The sequence below is a fragment of the Lepisma saccharinum genome, chromosome 22 (assembly GCF_977018435.1).
Source record: "Lepisma saccharinum chromosome 22, izLepSacc3.1, whole genome shotgun sequence".
NCBI lineage: Eukaryota > Metazoa > Arthropoda > Insecta > Zygentoma > Lepismatidae > Lepisma > Lepisma saccharinum.
The window spans coordinates 3,068,566-3,093,194 of record NC_139250.1 but is presented as its reverse complement, the minus strand read 5'-3'; the positions used below and the strand labels follow the sequence as shown (position 1 = coordinate 3,093,194).

Sequence of the window (24,629 nt, the reverse complement as noted above, 5' to 3'; positions counted from 1 at the left end):
GCGTAGGTCTAACATCAAAGGTTGATCAGAAAGGACGAGAAGCGTAGGTCTAACATCAAAGGTTGATCAGAAAGGACGAGAAACGTAGGTCTAACATCAAAGGTTGATCAGAAAGGACGAGAAACGTAGGTCTAACATCAAAGGTTGATCAGAAAGGACGAGAAACGTAGGTCTAACATCAAAGGTTGATCAGAAAGGACGAGAAGCGTAGGTCTAACATCAAAGGTTGATCAGAAAGGACGAGAAGCGTAGGACTAACATCAAAGGTTGATCAGAAAGGACGAGAAGCGTAGGTCTAACATCAAAGGTTGATCAGAAAGGACGAGAAACGTAGGACTAACATCAAAGGTTGATCAGAAAGGACGAGAAGCGTAGGACTAACATCAAAGGTTGATCAGAAAGGACGAGAAGCGTAGGTCTAACATCAAAGGTTGATCAGAAAGGACGAGAAACGTAGGTCTAACATCAAAAGTTGATCAGAAAGGACGAGAAGCGTAGGTCTAACATCAAAGGTTGATCAGAAAGGACGAGAAGCGTAGGTCTAACATCAAAGGTTGATCAGAAAGGACGAGAAGCGTAGGTCTAACATCAAAGGTTGATCAGAAAGGACGAGAAGCGTAGGTCTAACATCAAAGGTTGATCAGAAAGGGACGAGAAACGTAGGTCTAACATCAAAGGTTGATCAGAAAGGGACGAGAAACGTAGGTCTAACATCAAAGGTTGATCAGAAAGGGACGAGAAACGTAGGTCTAACATCAAAGGTTGATCAGAAAGGGACGAGAAACGTAGGTCTAACATCAAAGGTTGATCAGAAAGGGACGAGAAACGTAGGTCTAACATCAAAGGTTGATCAGAAAGGGACGAGAAGCGTAGGTCTAACATCAAAGGTTGATCAGAAAGGACGAGAAGCGTAGGTCTAACATCAAAGGTTGATCAGAAAGGACGAGAAGCGTAGGTCTAACATCAAAGGTTGATCAGAAAGGACGAGAAGCGTAGGTCCAACATCAAAGGTTTATCAGAAAGGACGAGAAGCGTAGGTCCAACATCCAAGGTTGATCAGAAAGGACGAGAAGCGTAGGTCTAACATCGAAGGTTGATCAGAAAGGGACGAGAAACGTAGGTCTAACATCGAAGGTTGATCAGAAAGGGACGAGAAACGTAGGTCTAACATCGAAGGTTGATCAGAAAGGGACGAGAAGCGTAGGTCTAACATCGAAGGTTGATCAGAAAGGACGAGAAGCGTAGGACAAGCATCGAAGGTTGATCAGAGAGGACGAGAAGCGTAGGACTAACATCGAAGGTTGATCAGAAAGGACGAGAAGCGTAGGACTAACATCAAAGGTTGATCAGAAAGGACGAGAAGCGTAGGTCTAACATCAAAGGTTGATCAGAAAGGACGAGAAACGTAGGTCTAACATCAAAGGTTGATCAGAAGGGACGAGAAACGTAGGTCTAACATCAAAGGTTGATCAGAAGGGACGAGAAGCGTAGGTCTAACATAAAAGGTTGATCAGAAGGGATGAGAAGCGTAGGTCTAACATCAAAGGTTGATCAGAAAGGACGAGAAGCGTAGGTCTAACATCAAAAGTTGATCAGAAAGGACGAGAAGCGTAGGTCTAACATCAAAGGTTGATCAGAAAGGACGAGAAACGTAGGTCTAACATCAAAGGTTGATCAGAAAGGACGAGAAGCGTAGGTCTAACATCAAAGGTTGATCAGAAAGGACGAGAAGCGTAGGTCTAACATCAAAGGTTGATCAGAAAGGACGAGAAGCGTAGGTCTAACATCAAAGGTTGATCAGAAAGGACGAGAAGCGTAGGCTAACATCAAAGGTTGATCAGAAAGGACGAGAAACGTAGGTCTAACATCAAAGGTTGATCAGAAAGGACGAGAAGCGTAGGTCTAACATCAAAGGTTGATCAGAAAGAACGAGAAGCGTAGGTCTAACATCAAAGGTTGATCAGAAAGGACGAGAAGCGTAGGTCTAACATCAAAGGTTGATCAGAAAGGACGAGAAGCATAGGACAAGCATCAAAGGTTGATGAGAAAGGACGAGAAGCGTAGGACTAACATCGAAGGTTGATCAGAAAAGACGAGAAGCGTAGGACAAGCATCAAAGGTTGATCAGAAAGGACGAGATGCGTAGGACTAACATCAAAGGTTGATCAGAAAGGACGAGAAGCGTAGGACAAGCATCAAAGGTTGATCAGAAAGGACGAGAAGCATAGGACTAACATCAAAGTTTGATCAGAAAGGGACGAGAAACGTAGGTCTAACATCAAAGGTTGATCAGAAAGGACGAGAAGCGTAGGTCTAACATCAAAGGTTGATCAGAAAGGACGAGAAGCGTAGGTCTAACATCAAAGGTTGATCAGAAAGGACTAGAAGCGTAGGTCTAACATCAAAGGTTGATCAGAAAGGACGAGAAGCGTAGGTCTAACATCGAAGGTTGATCAGAAAGGACTAGAAGCGTAGGTCTAACATGAAAGGTTGATCAGAAAGGACGAGAAGCGTAGGTCTAACATCAAAGGTTGATCAGAAAGGACGAGAAGCGTAGGACAAGCATCAAAGGTTGATCAGAAAGGACGAGAAACGTAGGTCTAACATCAAAGGTTGATCAGAAAGGACGAGAAGCGTAGGTCTAACATCAAAGGTTGATCAGAAAGGACGAGAATCTTAGGTCTAACATCAAAGGTTGATCAGAAAGGGACGAGAAACGTAGGTCTAACATCAAAGGTTGATCAGAAAGGACGAGAAGCGTAGGTCTAACATTAAAGGTTGATCAGAAAGGACGAGAAGCATAGGACAAGCATCAAAGGTTGATGAGAAAGGACGAGAAGCGTAGGACTAACATCGAAAGTTGATCAGAAAAGACGAGAAGCGTAGGACAAGCATCAAAGGTTGATCAGAAAGGACGAGATGCGTAGGACTAACATCAAAGGTTGATCAGAAAGGACGAGAAGCGTAGGACAAGCATCAAAGGTTGATCAGAAAGGACGAGAAGCGTAGGACTAACATCAAAGTTTGATCAGAAAGGACGAGAAACGCTATGTAACTCATACCGAGTTTATAATAATTAATACCTTTTGACAACGGGAGATCATATTTCATTTATTGTTTATGATGTATCACTTATGTCATCCATCCTTTAAAAACAATAACAATACGTTAATAATATCAATAATTTTATGATTAGGCCCGCGACCGATCTGATCTCCTCTGAATGTCTAGTTTCTGGGTCAAAATATTATGGTTACGCTAGTTTCAGTGGAATGTTTACAACCCAGAAGAGTCCGTGACTGTATGTACGAAACCTAAGTACGTGAAATACGATGTTTTATCAGACTTTGAACTACCGAAGTGACTTAGCATGCAATGTTAATTCAACATTACCCATTGTCTGGTGCTTTAAACTATGCTTATTGTAACTCTGCTTTCGGAGGGAGCACCTCTTCTCTCGTCTTCAGGCGAAGAAATTTATTTTAGCCAGTGGTACAGGACGCACCTGTGATTTGACTACATATCCGTTACTTTGTAGGGTTTTGGACCATTGCTATGAAGGCTCAGTACCGGATTTACCTCTTTGCCGCCGCCAAACAAGCTCTCCCGCCCCAATACCGTTTATCAAGAATGAAAAAATCATTATTTTTTGTATTACTATTTTTACTATTAACGGCATGCAGTATTAATTAAATGATAATTACATACAAAAAATGTAACAAAGCGATATGATATAAATTATATAAATTACATTTTAAGATTTACCTTGTTTTTCAGAGAAGACTTTTATTTTTACTTCATTTAAGTGATAGGACAGAACACACACTGGGCTCATCAACGGCACTTTCCTCATTTTTTTTCCTGATTACATTTCTGTATAAAGAAAATAACTGATTTTCGGAACCTTCTTCAGAAATGCTTCCTGGTTTTCACTTTTTGTATTGTAACCCACTGAGTCTTACTCTTTGATCACTCTGAGCGTAATGACGTTTTAAACTTGCCCCCAACAAACGCACGTCGGACACTGACACACGCGAGACGCGACACACCACCTGCTTCTTGAATAATATTCTCGAGCAACTAACAATAGAATAGTACAATGCGAACCCCCTTTAATAATGCTTGCGCCGACAGTTTAATTCTCAACAATTCAACGCGAATCATATGCTTTTGATATGCGGCCAATGCCAGCAGTAACAAGGAACGGCGTTCCTGGAACGCAGCCAAGCCGGTGTTGTCTTTCAAAAGCAAGCGGCAGGCTCCACGTTCATGCCGTAAACGCCGAAGTAAGAAGTTGATTTGACGGCCAATAGATGGCACAATACTGTACGTTCGAAACAACAACGTCGGTAATTAAAGCAACAAATTAGTAAACTAGTTCCGAGCCCTGCTAGCCTATCTCTCTTAAGAAATATTCTTCGTTAACTTATATTTACAATACAACTTCATTAAGTCATTCCATTCGTGTGTCCGGAGAAAAAAAGAGGCAATCCGAGAATTAGGTATTCCTTATAAATTTAAAACAAACAATCGTGCAGCCCCTACTAAAGTGCCGCTCTAGGCCCTGGCCTATGAGGCCTATTGGGAAATCCGGGCATGTGAAGGCTGTATCTTTGATTTTCACTACAAGTCATCCCAGTGTAGAATTCAAACACACGTGGTCTCTTCTCCTAAAACATTACAAATAGTAGCATAAATGGAGCAAACATTAGTACAGAATTGTGGAATAGTTGGTTAGAGCAACGAATTTGTAGTAAAGTCACAGGCCTGATCATCACCACCGGTAAAATAAATTTGTTCTCCTGAAGACGAGAGAAGAAGTGCTCTCTCGAATCGTAGTGTTCGAATAGGTTTAGTTTAAAACACTAGACAATGGATAATATCCAATTAACATTGCATGCTAATGTAGAATCATTGTCATTCAGGGAATCATTGAATGAGTGGCTTGTCGGTTATTGGTGACGCTTGTTAATGGTGTAATGACAAAAGAGCGAATTATGTATCTGTCTGACGAAGCTCCGTACACGTACAATTTCTTGATAAATAAGTAGGTGGAATGCTTCGTCCTGGACACGTCCTTTGACCTACTTTTGAAATGACTTACGACATTTTCCTGTAAGGCTGTCTCCCCTTACGATGTTTTCCTGTAAGGCGGCGATTCCTTTGACCTACTTTTGAAATGACTTACGACATTTTCCTGTAAGGCTGTCTCCCCTTACGATGTTTTCCTGTAAGGCGGCGATTCCTTTGACCTACTTTTGAAATGACTTACGACATTTTCCTGTAAGGCTGTCTCCCCTTACGATGTTTTCCTGTAAGGCGGCGATTCCTTTGACCTACTTTTGAAATGACTTACGACATTTTCCTGTAATGCTGTCTCCTCTTACGATGTTTTCCTGTAAGGCGGCGATTCCTTTGACCTACTTTTGAAATGACTTACGACATTTTCCTATAAGGCTGTCTCCCCTTACGATGTTTTCCTGTAAGGCGGCGATTTTACGATTTACGACGTTTTACGCGCTAAACTAACCTACAATGAGAGAAAAATGGACAGAAAAAGCTCTGGCATCACTTTTTAAGCTATTTTTTTACCTTGTGCAAATTTTGCTCTTATGCTACCTCCCCCTTTGACCTACTTTTGAAATGACTTACGACATTTTCCTATAAGGGTGTCTCCTTACACTGTAAGGTCCCCCTCAGTGTAATCTACTACGACCTGCTAATAGGCTTCTGCTCTGCTGGACACGTCCTTTGACCTACTTTTGAAATGACTTACGACATTTTCCTATAAGGCTGTCTCCCCTTAGGATGTTTTCCTGTAAGGGGGCGATTTTACGATTTACGACGTTTTACGCACTAAACTAACCTACAATGAGAGAAAAATGGACAGAAAAAGCTCTGGCATCACTTTTTAAGCTATTTTTTTATCTCCTGCAAATCTTGCTCTTATGCTATCTCCCCTTTTGACCTACTTTTGAAATGACTTACGACATTTTCCTATAAGGCTGCTGTAAGGTCCCCCTCAGTGTAATCTACTACGACCTGCTAATAGGCTTCTGCTCTCAGCGTAATCCGTTTTTTTTACGAACTAAACTAACCTACAATGAGAGAAAAATGGACAGAAGAAAAGCTCTGGCATCACTTTTTAAGCTATTTTTTTATCTCCTGCAAATTTTTGCTCTCGCCCTTTGACCTACTTTTGAAATGACTTACGACATTTTCCTATAAGGCTGCTGTCTCCTCTTACTGTAAGATCCCTCAGTGTAATCTAGCACGACCTTGCTCTCAGCGTAATCTGCCACGATGTTTTTTTTATTTTTTAAAACTCTCAGGTGTGATCTTCTACGATGTGTGTGTGTGTGATAATCAAAATTTATTTTTGTTAAGGAAATCCCTGGCCCCCAAAAAAAGAAAATATCCCGCCAGGGGTGCGTGGTGCCCAACACAGTTCTAATGGCCACGGCTAACAAAGCCATGCCTCTGTAGAGTTTCATGGGTTTTTTTTTTTAAACCCCCCCATGACTCCCTACAGAGGACCTCCGTGTGTAATGTGTGTGTTTTATGATTGAAGAGAAGAAAAAATTTTGGTTAAGAATGGAATGTGTAAGAACTAAAAAAGTTTCCGTGGGGGTGCAGCATCTGAAAAAAATAAAAAAATATAGTCAAATAGTGTACATAATATGATAGAAAAATACAAAAAAAAGAGTGTGAATGCAAAAATTAGTGTGAATGATTTTTTTTAAAAAAAAAATAAAAAGTGGTGCAAGAAATAATACGTACTTTTTTGATGCGAAAGTCTAATGGTGCGAGCAGATTTCTTCCTCGTCATGGTATCCCCATTCTCGGGTGTGGATGTTGCAGTCTAGTAGCCTCAATTTGGTGTCGTGGGGATCAAGCGCCACTTTGTTGATCGTGGATGTATGCAACTGGTCGATGGTGCTCGTGATCCGATGTTCGGTCATGCGTTTGATTTTTTTGATGAACAAGCACGACTTGTAATCTTCTACGGTTAGTTTGTTTGTGCTCGAACGCCCCACCCCTTTTGCCTTCTTTATTTCGGTCTCATCCTGAACTTTGATGGCATACATTTTCGCTCGAAGACCCGCAAACTCTGTGAAGATGCGGCCGTTGACTTCATCCTTCATCTTCCCGATCGTCATTTTCTGGCTGTCGTCGAAGAGAGCGTGATCTTTTGGATAGTTCGAGAAGTCGAAATGCTGGCTCATGTTTTTCAGATCTTCGTATAGATCATCGGTGCGGATGTTGTACACGAAGCTGTCCGTGTCGGTGTACGCCACCTCGATCGCCTCTCCATAGCGTGGTTTCATGATGTCGTAGTGAAACTTGTACATGGCCAGCTTCGACAACTCGAGGATCGCGACTCCCACGGCGATTGGTTTGTCGAATGTTATGTGGCGGAGAGCACGTTCGATCAATACCAACGTGTCGCTCAGTATCGTGAAGTTCTTGTACGTGGGCTGAGCGACGAGCTTATTTATTTTCTTCGGGTTGGAGACCAAGTTGATATTTTTTCTTTTCCTCGCATCTTCCATGCTCTTGCCGTAGATGCTGTTATTCATTAGTTTGTATAGGTCTTTGTCTGCGGAAGAAGAAGCTGATGCTCGACGTTGAGTGTTGCCGTCGATATAGGGTGCTAGCCACCTGGTCTGTCTAAACTTCAATCCCGAGTGCACGTGCTTCAAAACCAATCTATGCTGGAGGTAGAATTGTAGGAGACGATAATGCACCACGTAATTCTCTTTGCTCTTGAAGGTGAGCATCAGCTTCTTCTCCGGAGCCGATTCCATCACAGGTGCCATCGCAAATCCATGGTGTTCTCGATGAAGCGATGCAGGATATTGCAAATCTACTTTCAGGAAACATCCATTTTCATGATCTTCGCTCCACTCCAAACAATCTTGAAGTTCCTGCTCGCTCATCCATTCGTATTCTCCGATGGGCAGAGTCTCGGACATGGCATAACCATACAGGTTGTTCATGTCCCAGTATGCCAAGAAGTTTGTCGGTTTCCCCGCATCGAAATCGGCGACATATGGATTGTTGGCCTTGACGTATCGAAGGGGACACTGGACGATTCCACCACGTTTTGCTTCTTCGACAAACAAAAGTTGATTGACGTCTTTGATGAGTTCTATCTCCACCTTCGTGGATTTTAACATCGCCTGCCAAGAATAACCCGGTGTGGTGTAGCTGAAAGCGGGGTCCAAACCATATGCTGCCATTCCTCTCGAGCGATGGAGATGAAAACGGTCGCTCAATAGCGTAACATCCAGTTTCAGATACAGATCGTGATAGTCGGCCATGGTTTGACAAGATAATGTAGACCAGACGAGCTGAGCATGATGGTAGTCCTCTTCGGTGCAACAGGTGTCGCTAAGACGACTGTAGAATGCTTCTCTCGGTGGTAACGATGTTTCTGAGAATTTGGAAGCATCCGTCATGTATTCGTAGGGGTAAACACCCTTACGTCTTAACAGTGCTAAATGTTGGTCGCCGAAACATTTCCTGGTGGCGACCAAATCATCGTCGGTGAGTTGAGACGCGAGTGTCGCCAAACTCGAAGACAGAAAGTTGTAGGAGTCCAAGAAGCGAATTTCTACGTGATTGCCATTTCCAACGTCCACCTTCTTGCTGAATGAAATGAATTTCTCGTTGGTGCGAGCTATGACGCTAATGGGTTGAGCGTCGCATCCCATCTCCTTTATGAAGATTTTGGCGTCGTAGCCCTCCAAATTGTGAATGAATACAGGAATAAAATTTGGTTTTTTGATTTGAAGATTACAGTTGTTACACACGGGGGCCACATATTTTCCCGTGTGATGATTATGGTGGAGAATTTTGATATTTTCGAGGGTGAAGTTACTTTCGCACACACCACACTGAGAGGCAAGGTCGTATGCTTCCTTCTCTTCCTGGGTAAGAGACTCCATTGCTTTGTCTTCTCTTAGTAGAGGAGCGAATTGTATGGCCATCTGTTTCAAGGTTTGAACGAATTTTTGTGGAGCATCATTGCCACGATGTAAAATAACATTGCCTGTGTTGTTGACCATCAATCCAAAAGCGCAGGCTTCGTGATGTAGAATTTCGGTAGTGCTCGATACGCTGGGATTCGGTTCGCATATGGCGATTGGAAGTTGGAAACTTTCAAAGTCGGCGCATATCACCACGGGATGCCAGAGTAATGCCTTGTAGTTGGAAAATGTCATGTCTCGAGAGGGCATTTTGATAGCCGTAGCCGGATGTTTACTACACATTTTATGATGATCTCGGAGTTCTTCATCAGCGTTCTTTTTTCCTCGACCGTAGAATATACTCAGGCATCTGTCGCATACTCGAATTTTATGGTGATCTGTGGTAATTTGACTTCTTGTTAATTTTGGAAGATTCTGAATTAGACAATAATGATAATTATCATCATCTTCGATCAGGAGTAATCTGATGACACGATTACTTTTAATGTTGCTATGTCTGAGAACGTAGATGGTGTTGTTTTTGTCTAATCCGAATATGTGTACTGCTATACTTTCGTTTTTATCTGTCTTGTACTGTGTCTCAAATTTACTAATGTCTCGTAGATTTACAGGGTAATTAATGCCAGCCATAGGTTTTTCAAATTCTGAGAGATATTCTGGCTTGTTGTAGTGGTATAAACGATGCTTATGATTATTGGCTGGGTGATGATCGGCAATGATGCACCACAAAAAGCATCTGTTATCTTCATTTTGAATGTTGATGACGGCTTTCTTACTGGCTATTTCCGGAGGCAAATTTATGTAGCTGGATGCTCCCATCGGGTTGTATCGTGCCACCTTCAAAGTTAAAGTGTGAGGCGAACCGCAAAGTGTCCAACCCGATCCACGCTTTTGGAAAGTCTCGTGCTTGTTCAACAAAGCGTCAAACATCTGGTTGCAAATGGCATCCACCTCATCGACGTCAGCGGCGTGGAGGCTCTTTACACCAGTGTAATGATGGAAAGTTTCTCGCTCTTTTTTCATGTTTTCGTAAATGACGGAAACGATGAGGTGGATTTTCAACGAGCATTGCGACAAAGCTTCGGTGATAGACGAAATTAACTTGCTTTTGACCGAGCGAAAAAAGTTGTTTAGATCAGATGTTTCTTCAGATCGGAAAGTCTCCTCGGTTAAAATATTTCGAATACTTTCGCCGGCACTCTTCTGCTTCTTTCGTGGCGCTTGATCGTCAACATCGAGCTCTCTCTTACTTGATCCTTCCCCATGCACATTCTTCCGATGTCTACTCAAGTTAGAAATGGATATATATTTCCCACATTGGTCGCATGCACGTTTCGCTTCCTTCTTCTCCATTTTTTGCTAAGAAAAAAAAGATGAAGTTACTAAAAATTGCACATTTTTTTTGTGGTGTTATTTATATTAGACCCCAAAACCATAAATGATCTACCATAGATGAAGTTACTATTTGTGGTGTTGTTTATATTAGATACGATCTCAATTTTTTCTTAAATAACCAACATGAATCTCTTTGGTTTTCGAAAGCAAACCAACATGGAGACTGTACACCGCACGACGACAGATCTACCTTCCGTGTTAACTAAACTCAACGGTCTACTGATCGTTCACCTTAACAGCATATGGACGAAATTGGATGATGATGTGGGCAAGATTTTTTATGTTTTTAATAACAATTTACATTTCTACGAAATTCCGATCGACGGGAAACTTCGGATCACCGTGAATCCGGAAAACGCAGGCGAAATCAAAATATCTACCGGCAAGAATATTTTTCGAATCAAGCACGACAAGATGCTTTCTAACATGGCGTACGATGTTTCAGCAGGAGATTGTCTATACGTGGAACTCCTCGGAGATTATGACAAACTCGTTCCTCTCTTCGTAGAATTACGAATCGTCTATCCTATTATAAATAACCGTTAACCAAAAATGCCTAACGACATTTTCGGCAACACCAAGCGTGTAGACCATGCAGAAGAGATTCTCATGTTGGACGTTCGAGTTAAAAAGTTGAGGAGCGATTTGATTGCTTTGCAGGAGACCTTAAACAAAAGTTTAGAGTCGGAAATCGCTACGCTCCAAACGCAATGTCTCGACCCCATTCTGAAAATCGATTCCGAACTGAAGACGCTGATAAAAAATTATGTCGACGTACCTTCTTACGACAACGTTCAAAATATACAGTTGAGCGTGGATTCGCTTCAAAATGATTTGGCCAAATTACAGCAATTTCAATCGAAAAATGAAGATTTGGAAAAATTGAAACTCGAAATCGAAGAACGAACTTCCGCAATAGAAAAGAATTTCTCTGAACTTCAAACCGTCATGAAAGATATTGATGTAGAACGCTTGCATGTCGTCGTTTCCAAATTACAAGAAGAATTCACTGGCACGTTGGAAGAAATTAAATCCAAGTTGCAGACTTTGGAAGATACCATGACGAACCTACCATCGTCAGACGAACTGCAGGTCATCGGTAAAAGCGTAGCGAACATAAAAATTCAATTGGAGGCGTATCGAGATTTCGAACACATTCAAACCACCATCGCTACGCTTCAGGCGTCTCTGGAGTTGATCAACGAAGAAATTAAAAATATTCACGCTGAAGCAAGAGCGTTGACGAGCATTCAAGACACGTTGAGCACGGTTCAGCAGAAGATCGAATATTTAGAAAATTTGAACGTCGAATCCAATCTTGCTCATTTTCATCACGTACTCGACAACATACAGGGTGACTTGGAATCGTTACGGACGAGCGTGCCTTCGAGCGAAGATTTGGAAAAATTGAAAACGGCGGTGACGGCACTATCCGATTCGAGCGACATCAAAAGTTCATTGAGCGATCTCGAGAGTAGGGTGGCCAATCTCCCCACCTCCAAAGAATTGCACGCTTTGAAAAGAAACATATCACGTATGCTGAAGCGACTGGAAACGGAAACGGCGAACGTGGAACAGATTCGAGACGAAATTAGTTCGCTGGTGTCGACGCTGCCCACTTCGCAGAGCGTCGCCGACCTTCACGCGCAGTTTACAGAGATGCGAAGCATCGTGAACGATCTTACCGAGAAGAGCTCGAAATTGAATCAAGTCGAGAACCTTCAGAACATTGTCGTCAACGTCAGAGATCAAGTTGGAGTGTTGGAATCCACGCAGGAATCGACGCTGGCCTCTTTCGGTGCCAAGTTGCAAGAACTCAACGAAAACTACAAGCAGTTGAACGTGGAAGTGAAAATCAAACCGTCATTTTCTACCGTAACGGATACCATAGTCGAGCATTTGCTGCCCATCGAAAATAAACTCGGACACGTTCACAGTAATCTGCTCGGCGTCGACACTAAATTCGCCAAATTGTTCACCTTGCAAGCCATCGAAATCAACAGCGTACCCAATCAACAGAGAATCTCCACGTTCGTCGAAGGTAACAAACTGTACATGTTACATCCTTATCATCCGTACTACAAGTTTCTCCTCGATGGCACAATTCAGATAAACGAATTTTCGTACTGGTCTCACGGCAGAAAAGCTAGCGTTCCCACCATGACCTTAATATCGAATCGTGGTGTCCAGAAAGCAGGAAACATTCCTCTGGCACGTTGGAACGAAACGCGCAACATATATGAAATACACGAAGACGAAGATCTTACCGTTTTCGACGTGAGTGCCGGCGATAAGCTGATCATTCAAAACACGAGCGAGGTGCCACCCTCTTTGAATCCCATCACGCTGGTGCTTCTCTTCAAACGTAATCTCTAAAAAAAAATGTCTAGCCAAGCCATCGTCGAAGAATTGCATAAACCTGCACGCCGCAACTACGAACGTTTGGCTGTGGTAACCAAGGGCATCGACGACCTCTGGCAAAGCGATCTCGTGGAGATGAGTAGCGGCAATTTGAAAAACGTACATAAATGGAACAACGGCAACAAGTACCTCCTCACTGTCATAGACACATTTTCGAAATTCGCATGGGCTCTACCTTTGAAGGCGAAAACGGGGTCGTGCGTCACGGAAGCATTCAAATTAATTTTTCGCGAAAGCGGCGGCAGACGACCTCGATTTCTGCACACGGACAACGGTAAAGAATTTTACAACGCAGTATTCCAAAAGTTTATTCAAAAACATGACATTCGACATTATTCGACCTTCAGTCACATCAAAGCCAGCATCGTGGAAAGATTTAATCGAACCTTGAAAACACACATGTGGAAACGATTCACGCTTCGGGGAAATTACAAATGGGTCGACATCCTGCCGGAACTCGTCGACACCTATAATGATACGGTACACAGAACGATAGGCATGAAGCCAGTTGACGTTACCAAGTCTGACGAGCAGCGTTTAATTTCTACCGTTTACTGTCCAAAGTACACACCCACGACAAAAAAAGCTAAATACAAAATTGGAGACCAGGTGAGGATCAGCAAATTCAAACGCACCTTCGAGAAGGGATTCACAAAAAATTGGAGCACGGAACTCTTTACGGTGGTTCGAGTTTTACCCGGAAACCGACACACGTATATAATAAAAGATAGTAGCGGCGAGATTTTGAAAGGAAGATTTTACGAAGAGGAACTCTCTAAAACGAAACACCCCGCACGTACCTCATCGAGAAAGTATTGCGTAGGAAAGGTGACAAACTGTTTGTCAAATGGCTGGGACTTCCGGAAAAGAGTTGGATCGACGCGAACGAAGTGATCTTGTGAGTACGTGGAACGTGGTGAAGCGTCTACCGGATCCGGAAAGTCAAACGAAGAAAAAGAACGGTGAGTTGCTTCCCGACAGCATCCGCTGTCTGATCGTAGGTCCTTCGGGGTATGGGAAAACGACACTGCTCGTGGACAATTTTCTTCTCGCACCGAAATGGTTAGATTGGAAGAACAGGCACCTGTACGTGTTCTCGAAAAGTTTGGAGCAATCCAAATACCAGCAACTGATGAAACTGTACGATGGTCTGGACATTGCAACGTTCGCCTCGGAAATAAAACCACTCGACGATTGTCGTGAAAATTCAGTCGTTATGTTCGACGACGCCATCCTGGAAAATCAAAATGAAATTCGCAACTTTTTCACGCAAGGTCGTCACAAAGGAATGGATTGCTTCTACCTAGCTCAAACGTTTTCCAAAATTCCAAAACAGTTAGTACGCGACAATGCTAATTTCATATGTTTGTTTCGTCAAGATCACACCAACCTCAAGCACGCGTACGATGACTACGTAGGCGGAGACATGAACTACAATCAATTTTCGGAACGCTGCTACTCTACTTGCTGGAACGGTGACGATTTCGGATTCACGACGATCGACATGACGAGGAAACCCAACGACGGAAAATACAGAAACAAAATCAACGACTTTCTAAACGTTGCAACGTTGTGAGAAACGACGTGTATAAAATAACGTTATGACGAAACGAAAAATCGAAGACGAAAATCTCAAGCTTCGCGATTACCTCGCGAAACGCTTCAAAGGTTGGAAATCCGAGAATCGCGGATTCTATGAAGAGAAGAAACGTCAGGATCAGCCTGTGATCGATGCCATCAGCGGTCTAGGTAAAGAAATTAAAAGTGTCACGGAACAAAATAAAAATTTGATCAACGAACTCGTACCGCTCGCAGCTAAAAGTTACGCCGTACCCACGCCCATTTCGAGCATTCCTTCGACGCCGTTCGAACTGAAGGAAGCACCGGCACGACGTCGAGCCATAGGTAGCACGTCGTCGTCTTCGGATAAGATCGAGTTGGGACCTTTGGCACGAGACTACCTGAGCACGGGGAAATTCGACAAGGATGAAGTGTTCGGATTGTATCCCAGCATGGAAACCAATGAAGGCGGTGGTGTGGTGTGGAAGATTGGGAAATCGAAGGTGACCTTCGAAGGCAACGACATTAAAGTTAATTTAGACGAGAAGGATAGTTGGACCAGCTATCCGGGTACGGTGGGACTGTGGGAACTCGTTGCCAAAAAGCAGCCGAAAGATTACACCGACGAAGATTACCAGAGTTACAAGGAAATTTTGATCATGACGGACGCCTTGTACCAAAACAACGATGCCTCGCAGAATAGGGTGAAATCGAGCAGCGGCGAGAAGTACAGGAATCTCATCAAACCGATTTGGAACCAGGTCAAAACAGGCAGCGGCGTCAAACGCTACAACACGTTACCCAAAGAATTCGTTTGGGTGGACGACGTTAGGAAGCTCGTGGACCGATTGTTGGTGATAGCCGGCGAAGAGAATGCAGGCAACCGTAATTTCTACAACGAGAAGGTTGGCATCGTGGACATGATCAGCACGAAACTTTCCAACTTCATCGTGAACGACGACAAGGGCATAGGTTACCTGATCAAAATCATCAACACGCTGCCTCCGAGATTCTGGAACGTAGCCGAAGGAAAAGGACTCGTGAACGACATCATCAACAAGTTACCTTTCGAGATGCATTTACCTGGCTACCAGTACTGCGGACCGGGTACCAAACTCGAGAAAAGATTGGAGAGAGGAGACAAGGGTGTGAATCTGTTGGACGCCGCATGCAAAGATCACGACATCGCCTACAACACCACGCAGACGGATCTGGATGCACGTCACGAAGCAGACAGAAAGTTAGAGCACGCAGCTTTCGAAAGGTTCGTCAGCAGAGACGCATCTCTGGGTGAACGGGTTGCCGCACTGGGTACCACCATCGCCATGAACACGAAACAAAAATTGGGGTGGGGTATATAAATAACATAGAGTAAAATATAATAATAATAACAACATGTCTCGTATAACTAATTTGCCGCCCGAGCTACTATGTAAAATCTTTAAACACGTAGTAAACGGAGATTGTGAGGATGTAGGGAAACTTGTAATCATAGCAAGAACGACGCCGGAATTTCGTATCCCTTGTGAAATGGTTCTCAAGGACCATCTTCGGGAGATCAGCGGCCTGAGGTGCGGTGATCTCAACATTCTGCTTTCGGCTGCAGGGGGAAAAATTAAACGATAAGTTAGATGTATTGCACGAGGCAAGGCAGGGAAGAAGACGGTACACAGTAGATTGGCGCAAGTCTAAGCAGGAGACGGAAGATATCATTACGCACATCATCGCGTTTTCCGAAGCACGGACTTTCTTCCTCTGTTAAAAAAAATAATAATATATATACGTGTCAAAAAAAAACTTGATATATAAATAACACACATCGTAAAAAAATAATCTTCGGTATATATAAATAACACACATCGTGAAAAAAACAATTAAATTTCTCTCTAACACTTTGAAATTTTTCTCTTCGATATGACAACTGAAAAAATGAGTGATCTCCAAGCATTAAAACAAATGCTAAATTTGTCAGTCGAGTATGTAAAAATTCGGGAATTGGAAGTCGACAAACCTTACACGATAACTTCCGGTTCAATCGTTTCTACCCAGTATGGTCCCAAGGTACGCCTGTTGCTCAACGCACAATACAGTCTATTTTTACCAGATCGATACGCTAACATGTTATCCGACGAGAAGCTATCTATTTTAATCGAGAACAAAACTCGAATCGTGTACAAGGGGACAAAGGAACTTCTTGGCAAAAAATGAAGCACGTAATAGAATTTGTGTAACGACTGCGAGGCCGTGAAAAAAATCTCAGAACATTTATATATAAATAACATACCGTAAAAAAACTACACAAGAAAAAATCTCAGAATATATATATAAATAACATACCGTGAAAATAACACATAGAGCATCAACATGAAGCCCAAGGGTGTCGTGTACCAGATACCATACTCCAATCTTAAAAATCTAGGTGCCCTCGATGGGTTACTCACCAAGAAACAACGCGAGAAGAAACGTTCTTGCTTGAGCAAAGGACACGGAATGAAATTACTTCTCAGCACACCTCAATTGAGACGCTTGCAGCGTTCGCGGAAACAGCAAAAGATCGGAGGTTTCATATTCAGCATCCCGGCCATCCTAGCAGCATTGGGGGCCGTTGGAAGTTTGGCTGGCGGAAGTGCCGCCATCGCGAAAACCGTCATCGACTCGAAGAAGAACAAGGCGGAATTGGAAGAACAGAAACGTCACAACCTGGCCATGGAGAAAAAAGGGGGGAAGGGCGTGATGAAGAAGTTTAAAAAAAAGAAACAACAGCACTCACCAACCGAGACATTGAATCTCTGATCGAACCATTACAAATCAAACACTTCAGAGGAGTTTTCATGTCCGACTCGTTACCTTCAAGCGTTAAAAGAAGAGAATGTGGAGTAGTCAACTTGGACGGTCAAGAAAATCCAGGCACGCATTGGATATGTTACCACAAAAATAATGATAAAGCATTCGTTTTCGATTCTTTCGGAGGTGTTCCACCTACAAATTTAATTCATTATCTGAAAACAAACAAAACCTCTATATACTACAACGACGAACGCATTCAAAATTTCGGAGACGTGAACTGCGGTCATCTCTGCCTCTCCGTACTCGCGTTTCTCTCTAAAATAAATAACCCTACGATCGAGGATTTCCAGAAAGCATTGTGGAACCTCAAACAGCATCACTAGGATGGGCGTGTTCCATCTCACGAGCGAATCTTCAATCTTGAAACTCACGCTGCACGACGACATCGTCTATCCTAAATCCGTGGTTCTGCGTGCATTCTACAGCATGTACCTCATACCTAACGTCACGCAGCACAACAACAAAATTAGCGTCGGAAGCGAACACATCGTCGTCACGCCAGGACAATACAATCTTTCCACTTTGCAAGCTCAATTACCCAAAGGCACATACCTTTCTCAAAATTCGGTCACGCACAGAGTGGAAATCCTATCCGCGACGGAGACCGTGGACCTGGGCACCATGGGAGAACTTTTAGGTTTCGAGAACAACCACCCAAAACTCGAAGCTGGCATCAAGCACGTAGCAACCAACATTCCTAAATTCTTGGCCATAGAGACTCTGAACGTACACTGCAACGTGGCGGAAGGCATGATCACGAAATCTTCGGACGGATTATTAGGAAGTCACAAGCAGACGGGAATCATAGCTACTTTCAAACCAAGTTCCGAGTTCATGAAACCAATCATCTACACGCCCTCTTCGCCGATTTATTTTCCAGTATGTCGCAACCGCATAGACGACATAGAGTTGGTGGTGACGAACGAGAAAGGAGACGTGGTGGATTTCGCAGGTGCCACTACGACGGCCATCGTGGAGATCAACGTATAATAAATAACCATACATGTAAAATGGAGCAAATCGAAAGTTACGAATTGCAATCTTTCCCCCCCAACCGTCGCACGTTCGCCAATCTGAACGAAGCGAACAGGGAGATCGAATACGACGTGGACGTAGGCGACGGGTTCGTTCATCCTCACAGAGCGGACCTCTACCTTCAATTCGACGTGGTGAAGAAGGAAAGCGGAGACACGTTTCCCGCAGCAGCAAACTTGATACTCGTGGACAACTTCGTGCCTCACCTGTTCTCGCAGGTGGAGGTGAGGAAACACAACACCGTCATCGACAGAATAGATTATCCAGGCATCACGTCGACGGCAGTGGGAACGTTGAAATTATCCAAAATGGATGCGGCGTACTATCAGGCGGGAGGATTCGAAGCGGGAACCAAAATATCGACGACAAGTCACACGGTGCTCTTTCCCATGCGTCTGCTGCCTGGTTTCTTCTCGGACTACAAGGAGATCATGTGGAAGGGAGGACTGCGCGTCACATTTCGAAGAGCGGCCAACGACAACGACGCACTGATGCGATACGCTACTTTGGGTCCGGACGGCACCACGCCGCTGCCCAACACTTTACCCGAAGCGGCCAAGTGCGTCATCCGGAGCATGGAATTGAGAATGCCGGTGGTGGAATACGAAACGAACTACGCCCTCAAGTACAAAGCGGAGATCTTAAAAAGTCCGCAGGTGCCGATTCACTTTCACGGTTACCAGTGCGTGCAGAAGATGGCGTCGGGAAGTCACATGGAATTCGACGTGACGACGCAGTTCAACAACATACAGTTCGACATGCCAGATTTCGTCGTGGTGCTCTTTCAGACCGGGCGCGATAAGAATCAGGAAAAAGATTCCAGCAAGTTCGACGACTGCAAGATCAAGAACGTTTATCTCAAGAACGGGAGGAACGAAGTGTTCCCGCGCGAGAATTACAACCTCGACATGACCAAAGACGATTATCTCAAACTTTACGAAGCGTTCTCGGCTTACAAACGCGTGACCGAGGGAAGCGTGGACATGTACTACACGCCCAGCGAATTCAAAGCACAGAGACCCATGACTGTCATTAACACATCTAAGAGAAAGCAGGTCGTGGTCAACGATCGCACCAACATCAAGGTCGTCTGCGAGTTCCACGATGCCTTGCCCGAGGATACCCTATGCAGTGTCATCCTGATTGCAGAGAAGTCTTTCGCGTACGACGTGAAGAACGAGAGGGTCACAGAGCAGTTTTAAATATCGCCTTCGTCGAACAAGAATGGCTTTTCTACAATCCCAATTACAAAATTTTTAATCTAAAAACGTCCAAAGCACTCCAATAGGATTCAGGAACAAAACTAGAATTTCGTAAAAAAAAAAAAAAAAAAAAAAAACTTGAGGGGGCGCTTGCTTGTAGTTGAGTAGTTATCATCAAAACCTATCCAACAAACCCACAATCATCACCCTAGCTCAATTAGGAGCCGAGAAAATCAATGTCTTGGAAAACGTCTTAAGACAATTATCTTAAGAAAATTTTCTTGATAGACCGGAAGTAACATCTTGACAGACCGGAAGTCGACTTTCTTAAAGATTAAGATAATTGTCTTAAGACGTTTTCCAAGACATTGATTTTCTCGGCTCCTATGGGACCTACAACAATGTAACTTTTTGGTCTAGTGCCTTCACGGATCTCCCCTAACTCTCTCGCCTTTTGGATTCAGAACAACTCGCATATGTGATGTGGTTAGCACCACGCAACCGGTCATTAGCCAAGAAAAACACAGCAGACAGGGCCTCCCCATGGCGCAGTAATAGCGTCATTGTTGTAATCGGTGGGTCCCGGGTTCGATACCCGGTGGAGGCACATATTGGTTCGGATCCCACTTTAAACTGTACGTCCACTCCCGATTAGCCTCACTGTGCATAAAGTGGACTTAAAATAGCAACTCAAGACACAGCAGACAGCCCCTGCAATCATGGTCATAGCCTTTGAGCTGATTTTTTTTTCTGAGCATAAAAAATTAAAACAGTTAAAATCCGAACCACACTTTCCACTTGATATCAAACGCAATAAAAAAATGGCCTAATAATGTGTCCCGCACACACATTTTTTCCTATCAACAAACGGTACACAAACAAAAAAAAATGCATGCTAAAATGTATGTGTAGTTCTGCGACTGTATTTTCTTCAACAATACGTTAAGGGCTGTTTGGCTTGTTTCATGCGAGTCGCATCCACAATCCCTTTCACGTCTGTTTTGGTTAGTTTCAAGAATCAACTCGCAAGAACATGCAAGGTACAAACTTTTTATCTGGCAACAAAGAGAGAGAGAGAGGAGAGAAAAAAAGAGAGAGAGAGAAGAAATAAAAACTTTTATATTTTGTGTTCTGCGAGTGTATTTTCTTCCACAATACGTTAAGGGCTGTTTGGTTTCTTTCATGCGAGTCGCATCCACAATCCCTTTCACGTCTGTTTGGCTCGTTTCAAGAATCAACTCGCAGAACAGAACACCAATAAGAAAACATATCATGCAAGGTACTTACTTTTCTCTGGAACACACACTCAACAGGAACAAAAAAAACTTTCTATACTTTGTGTTCTGCGAGTATATTTTCCTTCAACAATACGTTAAGGGCTGTTTGGCTTGTTTCATGGGAATCCCATCCACAATCCCTTAACGTCTGTTTTGGTTAGTTTCAAGAATCAACTCGCAAGAACAGTCGCTCTAGATGATATGGAAGTTTCCATGGCACAGCTTCGGATTATAAGAGGATGCGAGGAGTGATATGTTGAGTAAAGTGGCGTAATCCGCATCACAAAATAGTCCCTCAATCCCATTGTGTGAACTGAACATCATCGCACCCCACGATTTCGATGAAAAGCCCGGAACTACTCTTCCGCTCTCCTATTGTTCAGTGAACATGAAGAGATTTTTCCCCCTTCACGCAGCACACTCGATTTCAAATACTGCTACAATACCAATTTTTTACATCATGAGGAGCAATTTACAGAAAAATATCGTAACAGGAGCCCAAAACATCGTAGGAGAGGTCCCCTGTTAGGTCGTAGCAGGGGCCAGGGATTTCCTTAACAAAAATAAATTTTGATTATCACACACACACACATCGTAGAAGATCACACCTGAGAGTTTTAAAAAATAAAAAAAACATCGTGGCAGATTACGCTGAGAGCAAGGTCGTGCTAGATTACACTGAGGGATCTTACAGTAAGAGGAGACAGCAGCCTTATAGGAAAATGTCGTAAGTCATTTCAAAAGTAGGTCAAAGGGCGAGAGCAAAAATTTGCAGGAGATAAAAAAATAGCTTAAAAAGTGATGCCAGAGCTTTTCTTCTGTCCATTTTTCTCTCATTGTAGGTTAGTTTAGTGCGTAAAAAAACGGATTACGCTGAGAGCAGAAGCCTATTAGCAGGTCGTAGTAGATTACACTGAGGGGGACCTTACAGCAGCCTTATAGGAAAATGTCGTAAGTCATTTCAAAAGTAGGTCAAAAGGGGAGGTAGCATAAGAGCAAGATTTGCAGGAGATAAAAAAATAGCTTAAAAAGTGATGCCAGAGCTTTTTCTGTCCATTTTTCTCTCATTGTAGGTTAGTTTAGTGCGTAAAACGTCGTAAATCGTAAAATCGCCCCCTTACAGGAAAACATCGTAAGGGGAGACAGCCTTATAGGAAAATGTCGTAAGTCATTTCAAAAGTAGGTCAAAGGATGCGTCCAGCAGAGCAGAAGCCTATTAGCAGGTCGTAGTAGATTACACTGAGGGGGACCTTACAGTGTAAGGAGACACCCTTATAGGAAAATGTCGTAAGTCATTTCAAAAGTAGGTCAAAGGGGGAGGTAGCATAAGAGCAAAATTTGCACAAGGTAAAAAAATAGCTTAAAAAGTGATGCCAGAGCTTTTTCTGTCCATTTTTCTCTCATTGTAGGTTAGTTTAGCGCGTAAAACGTCGTAAATCGTAAAATCGCCGCCTTACAGGAAAACATCGTAAGGGGAGACAGCCTTATAGGAAAATGTCGTAAGTCATTTCAAAAGTAGGTCAAAGGAATCGCCGCCTTACAGGAAAACATCGTAAGAGGAGACAGCCTTACAGGAAAATGTCGTAAGTCATTTCAAAAGTAGGTCAAAGGAATCGCCGCCTTACAGGAAAACATCGTAAGGGGAGACAGCCTTACAGGAAAATGTCGTAAGTCATTTCAAAAGTAGGTCAAAGGAATCGCCGCCTTACAGGAAAACATCGTAAGGGGAGACAGCCTTACAGGAAAATGTCGTAAGTCATTTTCAAAAGTAGGTCAAAGGAATCGCCGCCTTACAGGAAAACATCGTAAGGGGAGACAGCCTTACAGGAAAATGTCGTAAGTCATTTCAAAAGTAGGTCAAATGACGTGTCCAGGACGAAGCATTCCACCTACTTAAATAATATAGTAAGATCTATGCGACTTTCATTGTCTTCCAATTTCTAAGACAGAAGATACAAAAACTCCTTTTCTGGTCACTTTCGGTTCATGTTAATGAAATAAGTATTTTCAAGCATCTTCTTTTTGTGTTCTGTTATTTAGTTCGATCTCTTTCATTCTCGTTGAATGTATTAATTGGAAAAGCGCCATCTGTTAAGGGGAATATCTAACTTAAGCCATTTTTCAAATCTTGAAACATTACCAGACGGAAAGCGAACGTCTTCCTGTACATATGTTGACTTTCTCTGTCGACTCACAGGTGTCAGGAGAATAGACAAAGAGAAACTGTTAGCAACAACATATATTTTTTGTCTAGAAAGTTTCCTTGAAGATCTATAATTGTAGAGATATTTTATTTGCAGTATTTTTTCTCTGTTTCTTGTTCAAATCTATGATCTCAAGCTCATATTGTGAATATACAAAAGAGATCTTGTGTAATGATTATTAAAAGTTATACTATTAAATGTAATGATTATTAAATATATGTACTATTCGTTTAAATTTCGTTGATACTACATGTGAACTAAACACATTCTATGAAAATCACACCCCTCTACGAAATGGACTGTAACTGTGACCTTAAGACGCGACTCAGTGTAGAATGGTTGCATGTACCACAAACATATGCTCAGTTGAACAGCGCGTGCGTATTGTTCCTGAATCCCGTCGAACAAATGTATTTAAACAATGTCAAAGGCCATTTTCGGAACACGTATGACGAGGAAGTGTACAGTCAAAATCCTATATTCACAAATGGTGAAAAACGTCTGGTAGCTGCAGTCGCGTTGCCCCCTCCATGCACTCACTTTCCTCTCACGCGTTGATTTGTCTACTTGGGTAGAAGATTTGTTATCCTTATTCCAGGCGTCGAATTGCTGTCAAAACTGCACCCATATCGTGTGTCCGTAGTTAAGGAGTTGCTACCAACGGATTTGGACAAAAATGCACGATGGTCAGTAGAGAACCAAAACCTTTGAGGCTTTCCTACAGAACAAAAAATGTAGTGTCAACCTTTAATGTGTACCGCGTGGTTGCGTACATGCAGGATAGAAATTACGTTTTCCAAAAGCTCGTAACATCAAAACGAGAACTTAACGAGCAAAACATTTTGAGGAATCTTGTTAAGCTTCTTTTTTGTTATTTATCGTCGCTTTCCTCCACTTTTAGCTAATCGCGACGATGAGGATGAGTGATTAGCCAAACCGGAAGAAAAGTGACGTAACTAACTAAATAACCCGAAGGTTTGTGACTGCAGCAACACAGGCCTTCATTCAATCTGTCCCTATCCTGGGCAAGATCAACCCAGTCTTTTCCATCCTTACAGATTCCCTTTAGGTCCATCTCAACGTCATCCCTCCATCTTCGTCTTGGCCTTCCTACAGTACTCTTTCCATCAAGTTTCCTAACAAGAATCCTTATTTCCTCTCTCAATCGTGCCATATGGCCTGCCTACCTAAGTGGGTATAGTATGTCTCTGTTGTAAACACTAATTCCCTCCGATCTTCGGTTCCAGGTGCAACTATGATTACCTGGAGATTATCGAGGCCCAGCCCATCCAGCCGAGGAACCAGTCGTCCCCTTCTCCTCCCGTGAGGCTGTGCGGCGACCGGAGTCGGCGGCTGAAGCTCTACCACTACGTCAGCAGGGACTCCCGTCTGCGGCTCCGTTTCGTCTCAGACTTCTCCCACCACTACGGCGGCTTCAAGGCCAGGGTCTCCATGGAGAATGGTGAGTACCACGGTTTGGTTTTCTGTAATATCCCTTCTATGTTGCAGAACTTCTAGTATAACTTGGGGGAAACAGTTACGTGCCTGTTTGCGGTCAGTATTATTGACGTTCTGTCACATTTGTACATAGACGCGTATACGTATTTACGGAGTTACGGCCGTGAAACAATGAGGTCTGCTAGTAATAAGTCTAAAGCGATGTAGGATCAGAAAGTACATATGATGTTGAAGACA

At 43.0% G+C, this 24,629-nt stretch overlaps 1 protein-coding gene across 6 annotated transcripts in view; it reads left to right on the top strand.

The window, feature by feature from the left end:
- Positions 1-24,629, top strand: part of LOC146004935 (uncharacterized) — a 470,180-nt gene that overhangs the window by 336,949 nt on the left and 108,602 nt on the right. For all 6 annotated transcript variants that reach the window (XM_083143992.1, XM_083143989.1, XM_083143988.1 and 3 more), the window contains exon 8: positions 24,182-24,396. In XM_083143992.1, coding sequence (XP_083000118.1) covers positions 24,182-24,396 — 215 coding nt within the window. The remainder of the gene's footprint in view (positions 1-24,181; positions 24,397-24,629) is intronic.